The sequence below is a fragment of the Amblyraja radiata genome, chromosome 39 (genome assembly GCF_010909765.2).
Source record: "Amblyraja radiata isolate CabotCenter1 chromosome 39, sAmbRad1.1.pri, whole genome shotgun sequence".
Classification (NCBI taxonomy): Eukaryota; Metazoa; Chordata; class Chondrichthyes; order Rajiformes; family Rajidae; genus Amblyraja; species Amblyraja radiata.
Genome location: NC_045994.1, coordinates 12,840,984 through 12,853,935, shown reverse-complemented (window position 1 = coordinate 12,853,935; position 12,952 = coordinate 12,840,984). Strand labels below are relative to the sequence as shown.

Genomic DNA, 12,952 nt, shown 5'->3' with positions numbered 1-12,952 from the left:
AAGATAGACACAAAATGCTGGAGTAACTCAGCGGGACAGGTGGCATCTCCTGAGAGGAGGAATAGGTGATGTCACCCGTTGAGTTATTCCAGCATTTTATGTCTATCTCCATTCTTAGTAATTTTTAGATAACATTTGTATAACACTTTACAACATTTATAAAATTCCTAATTCTGTAAAAATATTAAACATTTTGGCATGACACATTGCACTACGTAAAGGGATGGTGTTTTACGTCATTCGCCTTTGTGTGTTTGCAATAAGTGAGATTTCCATGTTTAGGAGCAATGGGGACATGATTGGCAATCTGGCAAGCGATGCAGTCTGTAGTGTTAATATTACACTGAGCCATCTAGTGCACACAACACTCACCACCAGCTGGAAGTGCCAACATTTGAGGATCCTTAAGGGCCTGTCCCACTTGGCCGTCATTTGCACGTCACGCAGATGGCGCGCGAAGATTTTGTACATACCAAAATCCTGGGGAGCCGCGGGCGATCGCGCGTCACTGCCTATGTCACCATGTGCGTCGTGATGCATAAATGATGTTGCGTAAATTACACACAAATGACGGCCAAGTGGAACAGGCCCTTTACTCCAAACTCTATTTCTGGACTTGAGACCGATTTTAAATTGGGGGTAAAACAGTTTTTGCTCAGATTCAAAGAACAGTTAAAAAAAAAATTAATGTGCGTGGGTGTGTTCATGGGAAAGGGAAAATGAATAAGACATCGTATTTTTATGTTTGAACAAAAAACTTTGAGGGGGATAGTTTTAACCTGCCTCTGGTTTAGCAGTCACACTGAGCAAATGTCGGTGCCTTCTGTTATCTATCTGGATGCTTATTAATTGTTGGTTTATTGGAGTAGCCTGTTGAATGTGACTGATGACAGCAGTTCTCCAAAATGCATATCTCACAGGGGAGTAGGCATAAATAAAGCTTGTAAATGTTTCTTATTGGATCATCAGTCTTTGCATGATAGTGACGTTTTATTTGGAAAGTGGCTGTCGTGTGGCAGCCATTCAATCTGCTCTGCTAGTAGCCTGATAAGCTTCTCAAACTAAGTATTGCACTGTAATGAGGTTTTGAACTTGGTGTGAACCTAATTGCCGCTTAAGTACTCAATGGTCAGGGATTACGATTGTAGGTTTGACAATCAGCTGATTGGACATTCCAACTATTCAACAATGACAAACCCTCTAAAAGTATGATTGTGACCTTATTCCTTGACTGCAGATTGTTACTGTGATGGAAGATTTGTGGAATACATGTGTCTGATTGCTGGATTCTAATTAACACAAAGATAATCGAAGCTTGGTTGTAATGTTGAGCTGTGAACAGCTTTGTGAATGCAAATTTGAAATGTGATATGGCAATTGTGAAAGTGCTTCTGTGTAAATGTAGTGACGTGGCCTGGAGTGCCTCAAGTTAAGCGGCTATAAATAACCAGCTGTCGCTGTCAGTCTTCGTTGACATTGATGGGACCTTTTCAACTGGGGAAACAAAAAGTTATTGATTGCACAAACTAAGGTGGATTAATTTAGTTTATTGTCACATGTACCGAGGTACTGTGAAAAGCAGTTGTGTGCTAACCAGTCAGCGGAAAGACTATACGTCCACAGTGTACAGTTACATGATAAAGGGAATAACGTTCAGTGCAAGGTAAAGTCCGATTAAAGATAGTCCATGGGTCTCCAGTGAGGTAGATAGTAGCTCTGGATCACTCTCTCGTTGTTGATAGGATGATTCAGTTGCCTGATAACAGCTGGGAAGGAACTGCCCCTGAATCTGGAGGTGTGCGTTTCATACTTCTCTATCTCTTCCCTGATGGGCGAGGGGAGAAGAGGGAGTGACCGGGGTGAGACTAATCCATGATTATGATGGTGGCCTTGCCGAGGCTGCGTGATGAGGGTTTTCAAGATAGTACGGTAAACTAGTAATGGAAATCTTGATCCACTGATTGGGAAGAGGTAAATCTTAAAACAAAAAGCCAGACTTTTCAGGAGTGCTTTTAATACTTCTGCACCAAGGGTGGTAAAAGCTTAGGACTCTGTTCTGCAAACTATTTTTATCTGTGTCCGCCTGTAAATTTATCTAGGTTGTAAAACAGGTCTCTAGTTTGGTTTTTCCTTTGTGATTTTCAATTGGAGGCCTTTTGCTGTCGATAATCTTTGTACAGGAAAGGGCCTGACAAAACGAATAACATCAGATCACTGAGTCATGCAGGCAGTTTAGCCTTGTCCTCGCAGCATGGTTTTTTTGGCAGTGAATTATAACACAGAGACCAGGCAGAAGTAATCGGTTATTGCTTAAAAATTTAAATCAACACTTGCTTGGTAGTTCAGGGCTTGAAGACCTGCCTCCAATTCCAGGCTGCCAGCAGAATAAACTAACATATTAATTCCCGACAATTAGAGGAAGCTTTGCATATAATATTCACAGAATTGCCAGAGATTGCTATCTGGTATTCCATGCATGTTTTGTTTTCTGTGCCTTTTGATACTTCTGGAAACTGGAAGATTAGATTTTAGACATACAGGGGGGAAGCAGGCCCTTTGGTCCACCGAATCAGCACCGACAGCTATCATCCCTGTACACTAGCGCTATCCCACGCACTAGGAACAATTTACAATTTTACCAAAATCAATTAGTCTACAAACCTGTACGTCTTTGGAGTATGGAAGAAAACCATGCACCCAGAAAACCCACAGTCACAGGGAGAATGTACAAACTACATACAGACAGCACCCGTAGTCAGGATTGAACCCAGGTCTCGATGTGACTGAATGGAATGCAATGCAATTATTCATTTCTGAATCGATTCAAAATTAAGTGCCGTGACCAGTGGAATCTGGCGAACGGTGTTGGTGAGAGTAGCGTGTCATTAATTATGTCATTAATTGCATACAGGGCAAATAGATCGACAGAGGATGCCATCTCTCTGGCCCTTCACACTGTCCTGACTCACCTGGACAGACAGGGCACGTATGTGAGGATGCTCTTCATTGACTATAGCTCTGCATTCAATACGGTCATCCCCACCAAGCTCACCACCAAACTCCACCAGCTAGGCCTCAGCTCACTGATATGCGCTTGGATCTTGAACTTTCTCACGGAGCGACCGCAGGCAGTGAGACTGGGCCCGCACCTGTCCTCCACCATCACCCTGAGCACCGGCATACCACAGGGTTGTGTACTAAGCCCCATGCTCTACTCCCTCTTCACTCACGACTGTGTCCCTGCATTTGACACCAACACCATTGTGAAGTTTGCAGACGACACAACAGTGATTGGGCTGATCACCAACAGTGATGAAACAAACTACAGAGCAGAGGTGCAGAACCTGGCGGACTGGTGCGCCAATAACAACTTGGCACTAAACACCTCCAAGACCAAGGAGCTGATTATTGACTTCAGGAGGTCCCATTCTGGAGAATACGCCCCAATCTCCATTTACGGGGAAAGTGTGGAGAGAGTGTCCAGCTTTAAGTTTCTGGGCACTCACTTTTCAGAAGACCTCACATGGTCCACGAACACCGCCGCGCTGGTCAAGAAGGCACAGCAACGACTGTTCTTCCTGAGGACATTAAAAAAGACTGGTCTGCCCCAACAGCTGCTGACAACGTTCTACCGCTGCACCACAGAGAGCATACTAACGTATGGCATCTCTGTGTGGCATCTCAGCTGCACGGAGGCGGAGAGGAGAGCTCTTCAGCGCGTCGTCAACAGAGCGCAGCGGATCATCGGGACAGAGCTACCAGCCTTGGAGGGCATCTACCACACGCGGTGCCTCAGGAAGGCCCTCAGCATCCATAAGGACTCATCACACCCCTGCCACGGTCTGTTTCAACTACTTCCCTCCGGCAGACGTTACAAGGCCTTCTATGCCTGAACCTCCAGACTCGGGATCAGTTTTATCCCAAGAGCTATAGCGGCTCTGAACCGGCCCTAATGAGTGCCCCCCCACCCACCCCCTTTGGACAGTCTCCCTCAGATGGTCACGTCAATCAATTCAGCTTGCTTATTTATGTATTGTATTTATTTACCTTTCTTGTACATCAGTGGAGCTGCACACTAAATCTCGTTGCACTGACGTGCAATGACAATAAAATATATTATTATTATTATTATTATTATTAAAATCTTATTTTAAATGACAAAGGAGCATGGGATGTGTACAGGTAGGAATATGAGTATGGAACAAGCCTTGTATAATAGCAACTGTTTCCCTGATGTGTGTTATTGACAGGTTTGTGCGGTGCACTTTGCTCACACTGTGCTGGTCAATAGTTCCTCTTAGTCTCTTAGCAGTATTCTTTGGTTGAACAAAACGATTCTGAGTAGGAGTGATATGAAAATAAATGTTTCTCAATAGAAAGCAAGGAATTGTCCTTTTGCCAGTTTTGGTTATCTTTTTGGATTCTCCTCCCAGCTCTTGCATCTCTTCAAATCCATTGACTAGAGCTGTTTCCTGCTGGATTTCATTTTGAGTGAACTGTGCATGACTTTGCTTGTGATAGTTGTCCTTTGCAAGTTTGAGTGAATGTTGGCCAACTGTTTGACTGGTAAGGATAAGGCATTCACATTGGCCAATTTGCTAGTGTTCATGCTGTCCTTCAGAGAGAACAATTGGAAAGCCTTTCATAGTCTCACTGAGTTGAGGTCTGTCAGAGCATTTCAGTGTGTGAGATATGGAGCTATTGAATTTAATTCTTGCCTTTATATCTTGCTGGATAAGAATTCTGAAACACTTTCTCAATAAAACTATATTGCTTGATCTCAAGAATTGCTATGGCTTCTGCGTATGCAACATAATTTTGCTGTTCACCAGACTCTCTATTTTTGCTTGATAGGTATATTGTCCATATGTTCCAAAGTTGTTTGTAGATCGGGAACTGTGCTCTAAATTTATTTTTCATAAATTAATGTATGAATGGATACTGCAAACCGTATTGGAGTGATGATTTGTTGAATGTGTTGGCGAAAAAAGCCGAGCAGCTGAATGAAAATGGCATTGACTGTTCAGCCTGAAGCCGCGGTCTGCAGAGCTTCTAGCCGCGGGCGCGGGGTCCGGAGCTTGGGATCCCTCATTGGGGATCCCCGGAGAAGAGCTTCGACCCGTCAGCCCACGGCCATCAACATCTTGAAGCCGCGGTCTGCAGAGCTTCTGGCCGCAGGCGCGGCGAGGACTCGCCAATCGGAGTGGGATCCCTCGCCGGAGAAGAGCTCCGACCGCCGGCCTGCGGCCTATGTCATCTTGAAGCGGCGGTCTCGGGTAGGGAAGCACCGATTCGCGACTTACCTTCCAGAAGAGAGGGCCTGTACATCTGGCCGCCCGCAGCGGCGACTGCGGAGGTTTATGGCCCCGACCACGGGGGAACAATGGAGGAGGACTGACTGTACTTTGTGCCTTCCACCACAGTGATGAATGCTGTGGTGGATATTTGTGTTCAGTTTTTATTGTGTATTCTTTTTGATTGTACCGCTGCTGGCAAGTTAATTTCACTGCACTTTATTGTGTATATGATGAATAAATCTGATTGATTGGATTGTGATCGACTGTGTATGGTTAGAATTTTTACGTAGTTTGAAATTTGGAAGCTTGCAGGATTAACCTTGTCTTGATAAATGAAAATCAGGTGATGAGTAAGCCAGTAGATGCTGCCTCACCCGCTGAGTTTCTCCAGCATTTTTGTCTACCTTCCATTTTCCAGCATCCACAGTTCCCTCTCAAACAGTAAGCCAATAAAAATAACTTTGGTCAGACTCAATCTTGTTTTAAGATGTAGTTTGTAATTTGAAGATCTAAATTTTTGTGGTGATGCTGCAGTAACATTTTCATTTGGTGGAATCTACTCAGAGCTGATAATGGTAATGAGAAAACAAAATGTGTACAACAGTGTGTAAATAAAGGCTTGCTCTGTTTATGAACAGATCTAACAGTAGGTGTGGGGCCCTCGTGCTACTCCTCTATTCAATCAAATCACAGCTGATGTTTTCCTTTTATGACGCTATCATGTGCTAAGCCTCGTATCTCGTTTATTATCCCAATATCTGTCAAACTCGGCTGCTGAGCCTCCACATTCCTTGTGGCTAGAGAAATGCAAAGATTCAAGACATTTCTTCTCACCTGCCCTGAATGGCCAACACTTTATTTTGAGACTGTGACCCACTGCTGCTAGAGGAAACATCAACACTCTCAAGCCCTTTAAGAAGTTTATGTTTTAATGAGATCACCTCTTATCCAAGATTGAGGCTTTAGGCCCAGTCTGTTTAATCTCTCTTCGTATAGCAAACCTGCCTTCTCTGGAATTAATCTGGTTAACCTTTGCTGAGCTCCTTCTTACAGAAGGAGATCATTGGGTAGGGAAAACAGACCAGTTGAAAATTAGTAGTCTTGCCCGGGGACTTCTATAATTGCAGCAAGATGCTGTTTCTCAGTGTGAACTGATCATGCAGTAAAGGTCAATATACGCTTTGTGTAGCAAGGAACTGAAGATGTGTAGGAAGGAACTGCAGATGCTGGTTTAAACTGAAGATCGACACAAAAAGCTCAAATAACTAAGCCGGACAGGCAGCATCTCTGGGTGACGTTTCGGGTCGAGACCCTTCTTCAGACTGGTTAGAGGACAGAAGGTGCTGGTATACACCGAAGATAGACACAAAATGCTGGAGTTACTCAGTCTTTACCGTACTAATGGCTTGCAGTACCTGCTTATTAATTGTTTCTAATTCATATACAAGGATACCTAGGTCTCTCTGCATACCAATATCTTTCAATCTCTCATACTTAACAATTGCTCCCACTTTTACTCTTTCTACGGAATTGGATGGTCACGCATTTCCCCCCAATTCTCTCACTTTCTTGCTCCTTCATCTAACATGTCAATGTCCCAATTAAATCTTTCTGCAATACACCGTTCTGCCACCTATGTTTGATTTATTTGTACATTTTGGACCGGTGAAGAGCTTTGTTGTACTTTGTGATGTAGTTAATACTTGCATTGATACAACTTTGCATATGTCAACTTTGAATTGCAATAGTCCCTCGTTCCTGAATCATGTATTGTGAGGAAGCACATTGAGTTTAGCAACCTGGCTGAAGCTTTGACCAGTTATTAAATGCAGGAGAGTTGAGTGGGAAGGAATATATATATATATTCACATGGCATGATGCCTGCATTTTAAAACCTTTCAGATTTGAAAAGATACAAAAGCAATTGATTTCAAAGGTGCACGAACATCTTGTTCTTAAAGTCCTGACTTCAATATAGTGAAGGGCCTGTCCCACTTACGCGATTTTTACTTGCCATGTTCTGGGGTGATGCCTGTTTAGTGGTGAGTAGTGTTTAGTGGTGAGTAGTCGCCCAAAGAATCGTACCTTTTTCTGGTCGCCGCTGGATTTTCAACACGTTGAAAATTTTCGGCGACCTGCTGCAACTTTGACGGATCGCAAGTCGCCGAAAAAATCGTGTAAGTGGGACAGGCCCTTGAGGATGTAGTATGCAAAGCAAGTAGGAATGTGATGTCTCCGCAAAAAGATGGAGTTTGAAGTATGATTGTAGTTAAATGATTCATCAGAACATTAGAGATGTTAAATTCTGTTTTATAGGAGCCACAATGGGGTGCCTAATGACCCTAATTTTTGCTGTGAATAGTGAGAGATAAATTCTACACTCCCCCTTGTTTGTCTTTTGTTCAACAAATCGAGCAAACCAAAGTTATTTGTTTTCCATTTCAGTTCCAGCCTTAGGTATTAGATGAGTGCCCTGTGTGTGTGAGTCTTGGCCTTAGAACTGTAATTTGATGGCTAATTGTAGTATTTTGCTGGGAATTCTTATTGATATAATTCATATTGTCAAATAGACATTCAATTGGTTTATGAGGTGGGGGGGGGGGGGGGGTCAAGAGTCGTCAAAAGTGCTTTATTGTCATGTTCCGAAACAGAACAATAAAATTCTTACTTCAGCAGCACTAGAGATATGTGAACAGAGTACGCTGGGGTGAGGGCTAGGGAGTGGGAGAAACTTGGGTGTGCAATGAGTTACCACATCCAAAACTATTTTTAAATAAAATGATTCAAGACCAGATCATTAAACATGCAGAATGCAGCTGGTTGAGGTTTTAAACTAATTACACGTGGGCTGGGAATATTTACCTGAGATTCTGATGCTGAGCGGCACCTGGCTGAAAACTCATATGTCAGGCTGTTATTCATTGATTACAGCTCGGCATTTAACACAATCATCCCCTCCAAACTGGTTACCAAACTCGCAGAACTGGGTCTCTGCGCATCCCTCTGCAACTGGATCCTCGACTTCCTCGTCCACAGACCACAGTCTGTTCGTATTGGTGGAAATGTGTCAGCCTCGATAACAATCAGCACGGGAGCACCTCAAGGCTGCGTGCTCAGCCCCCTGCTGTACTCACTCTATACCCATGACTGCGTAGCGAACCACAGTGCGAACTCCATCATCAAGTTCGCTGACGACACCACTATTGTGGGGCGTATCACTGATGGGGATAAGTCAGAGTACAGAAGAGAGATCGAGCAACTGTCCATATGGTGCCAGCGCAATAACCTGGCCCTCAACACCAGCAAAACCAAGGAACTGATTGTGGACTTTGGAAGGAGTAGGAGGGGGACCCACAGCCCCATTTATATCAATGGGTCGATGGTTGAAAGGGTCAAGAACTTCAAATTCCTGGGCGTGCACATCTCTGAAGATCTTTCCTGGTCCGAGAACACTAACGCAATTATCAAAAAGCTCATCAGCGCCTCTACTTCCTGAGAAGATTATGGAGAGTCGGATTGTCAAGGAAGACTCTCTCTAACTTCTACAGGTGCACAGTCAAGAGCATGCTGACCGGTTGCATCGTGGCTTGGTTCGGCAATTTGAGCTCCCTGGAGAGGAAAAGACTACAAAAAGTAGTAAACACTGCCCAGTCCATCATCGGCTCTGACTTTCCTTCCATCGAGGGGATTTATCGTAGTCGCTGCCTCAAAAAGGCTGGCAGTATCATCAAAGACCCACACCATCCTGGCCACACACTCATCTCCCTGCTACCTTCAGGTAGAAGGTACAGGAGCCTGAAGACTGCAACAACCAGGTTCATGAATAGCTACTTCCCCATAGCCATCAGGCTATTAAACCTGGCTCGGACAAAACTCTGATTATTATCAACCACTTTCTGTTATTTGCACTTTACCAGTTTATTTATTCATGTGTGTATATATTTATATCATGGTATATGGACACATTTATCTGTTTTGTAGTAAATGCCTACTATTTTCTGTGTGCTTAAGGAAAGCAAGAATTTCATTGTCCTATACAGGGACACATGACAATAAACTCACTTGATTTGAGTTTGCCTCATTATACTTTGGGTAATAATGTGAGCATGGTGAAGTGACTCTGGTTTTTGAAACGTGTGATCTATGGTGTGGATTACAGATGCTAGTAAATTGTGTTTCTCTGCTGGTGTCAATTGGATTTGGCTAGCCCTATTGGTAAAACTGAGAAAGGAGGAAAGGGAACTTGACTACATGGTGCCCCTTGGAAGACCTTCATGTGCAAAGTGTTTCCAGGTTAATTGTGTACTTTTGAAATGTATACTTAGTGTTGTAGTATGGAGATGCGTGTCTACTGTGTATACCTGGTCCCACAACAAATTAGGTTTATAACTTAAACTGTTTAGTTGATAGTTGAGGAATAAATATAACCCACAGAGAACTTTACATTTCCTGAAATAGTTCACTGAACTCTTATTTATTCCAAAATGAGAGAAAGCTGACAGAGCCTTAGGTTATCTAGATTACAGAAGTTCCTCGAATGATTGCATGACCTTCTGGCACAGAGTACTACCACTGAGCCAAGCTGGAAACGAGCACTCTGAGAGGTTGCAGTTTGTATTGAGTCGACCGCACCACACAAACGTTGTATCCCAAGTGCCAATTATGGTTTTAGTGACACCTGGTCTGCCTCTCTGCTCTCTTTCACCCCCTTGCTTAAAGGTGATCCCCCTTTCAGCAAGTGATGCTGAAAATAAACTGTTTTGGCACCTATGTGGACTTTAAGATTCCACCAACAACAAAAAAATAATGATAGCAGCAGCAATATGTCATTACAGATATGTCATTGAAGGCCCACCACTGATTTTCCAGCATCCTTGATTCCAGAGTCTGGATTATCTGTTTTGCCGGACCAACGAAGGTCACAGCTTACGAGAGGAGTGGAATGGTACTGGAACGATCGGCCTTGGCCAGCCAAGGGCCGAGATACTGGCCCGAAAAGATCACCTCAGTAGTCTACTGTGGGAATGGATCTGCCGGCTCCGGCCTAGCTGGAGCTCCAGAGCCATTCACCTCAATAATTACCCATGGTAACAAGTTGTAGACTATCACCAGTTTCTGGCTCAAGAACATTCTTCTGAATTCATCCAACTGTTTTTTTAAATCTTTTATGTTCCCCAGCTTTAGATGCAACCTGAAGGTGACATCTCACCGTCCAGGCATTTCTTGAGTAACATGATTGAGGGCGGAGCAGAATCTGGACTGACATGTTTTACTCATGAATGCTAGGTTTATTTAAAGACCTTTAACACATCTAATAGTTGGCAATAAATGTCAGGAGTAAAATTTCAAACCAAGTTTAGGGCGTGTGTGAATGCATTTGTATGCAAACAAGTCCAGAATTATTGGAGCATGCTGCTTCTAAGTATTTGAGTAGAATTATTGGCTATAGTTATGTAACTCTGCAGATCAGTGTTTCAATACAGTGACATGGCTGTCCCAGTAGTACTGGCACCTGCAGGGCAACTGTCTCAATGGGATGGAAAAAGCAGCACTGTGATGTATGGAGAATTCCGGGCAGTATCTGGGCACCTGTAACTATCTCATGCCCAATTAGCTTTTTTTTGTAGTTTGAGATTCGGATATAGAGCTTAAGACCAGTGTTTCAAGAGTGTGTACATGCAGAACTCCTTCATCGTATCCTCGTGAGCTTGACAAGTGGTACATGTAGCCTCATCTGATAAATTGTTCCTTATCTGGTTACTTGTCTCAAAGCTCACGTTCTGTTGTGTACATCAGCTAATTCTCCTGAAGTTCAACGATGAGAGTGAAATGTCCTAATGTTTTATCATTCTTTATCTTTACAGCTGATGTTATTTCCACGGTAGAATTCAACCACTCTGGAGAACTACTGGCAACTGGGGACAAGGGGGGTAGAGTGGTCATATTCCAGCAGGAGCAGGAGGTGAGTGTTATCTGTGTTGCACATAGAGTTGAAATGAAGTAACGTGGTGATTTAGCTATTTCTGCAGTTCAGTGGTGGCATGTTCAAAGAAATATTCCTGGCAAGTCATTGCTCCATACTTGTCACTGTTTATATTTTGCATATTGATTCCTCATAGAGGATGCATGGATATCTATGTTTGAGCTGAAATGTTTTGCAAAAGAAATTACATAGAATTCCCGGTATAATGCCACCACCCAACCCTGCAGGTTTATGCAGGTAATTATATTCCAAGAACATCGCTCATGTTAACTCATCTTGTTCTATTAAAATAACCGTCCAGAAGATCATTTTAATTCTCTCTGGGATGAAACACAGCAACATTTCTAAGGCGTTTTGCAACATTTTGAATTTGGTTAGGCATGTCTATATGTGAAGCATACTTGTGCGTTTTCATCACAACTTCCATTCTGGGGCCATGTAATTTGTTACATGGTGGCTACATGTGTACATTGTTTGGTTGTGAGGTGGTACCCAGATTCGGAAGTAATGGGTGTTCAGTTGATGAGGAAGACCTGCTCCTATTTTTTTTAATGAAAACTTTTGCCAATTTAAGTGCATCTTCTTCTGATTATATACCTGAAATGACCATGCATGTTTTGAAGCAAGTGATGCTTCATTTGCTGCAGAAGGAAATGCCTTGACAAGAGGTGTATGCAGCCACATCTGATGACATGTTAGATAAGAGAACATATTCTCTGTTGTGAACTTATTGGTTAGGATTGTGGCTTGAATGCCATCTTGAAGTAAGAAGATGGATTTCTGTAGGAACTTTATTTTGAGGTTTTCTCCCCCAACAAACATATTCAAAGCGGCCAAAAGAGGTCATGTACAAGTTGACTACCGGTTTTCTGGCAAGTGGTGGCCCGCGCTTCCCCTCTCCTTGTCCTCGAGAAGTCCCCCCCCCCCCTCCCCCCAAAAGGCCAGTCCGACGGCCATTCTCGACCTCAAGCCAATCGGCGAGTTGAATTTTCCACCTGCAGCCAGGGCTGTGGAACTCCAGCCAGGCTGGGGCTGCCGGATCCGTTCCCATAGACAACTTCCACACTCCCTCCTCCTCGAGACTCTTCTTGTCTAAACAAGGGTCTTGACCTGAAACGTCACCCATTCCTTCTCTCCAGAGATGCTGCCTGTCCCACTGAGTTACTCCAGCCGTTTGTGTCTATCTTCTATATTCATTGCTTTATCTGGTTAGTAGAAAAAAGCAGAAATACCTTCAATACAGTTAGATTTTAAGAACCAGTTGGCGTTGTAGGTTACAAATCTTGTTGGTTTTAGCTGAACATAGTTGTAGTGTTCTAATCTATTCTGTTATTCCTTGCAGAACAAAAGCCAGCCTCATTGCAGAGGTGAATATAATGTTTACAGTACTTTTCAGAGTCACGAGCCAGAATTTGACTACTTGAAAAGTTTAGAAATTGAAGAAAAGATCAATAAAATTAGATGGTTACCCCAGCAAAATGCTGCACAGTTCCTGCTCTCTACAAATGGTGAGTTCCTTCTTCACTTCATTCGCTTGCTCACGACAGCAACCCTGGTTGTACTTCCTTTTAGAATGCGCAATAGCTATTCCGACAACTTTTAATGGTAGATTTCAGTAGACTCTTTTATAATACTTTTAGGTTTAATTTCTCAAATACTATTTACCCGCTCA

The 12,952-nt window shown here is 43.2% G+C and overlaps 1 protein-coding gene across 1 annotated transcript in view; it reads left to right on the top strand.

The window, feature by feature from the left end:
- The window catches only part of ppp2r2a (protein phosphatase 2 regulatory subunit Balpha), a 54,023-nt gene that overhangs the window by 30,046 nt on the left and 11,025 nt on the right, over positions 1-12,952 (top strand). The window contains exons 3-4 of the mRNA XM_033013769.1: positions 11,162-11,259; positions 12,623-12,788. Of these exons, the coding sequence (XP_032869660.1) occupies positions 11,162-11,259; positions 12,623-12,788 (264 nt within the window). The remainder of the gene's footprint in view (positions 1-11,161; positions 11,260-12,622; positions 12,789-12,952) is intronic.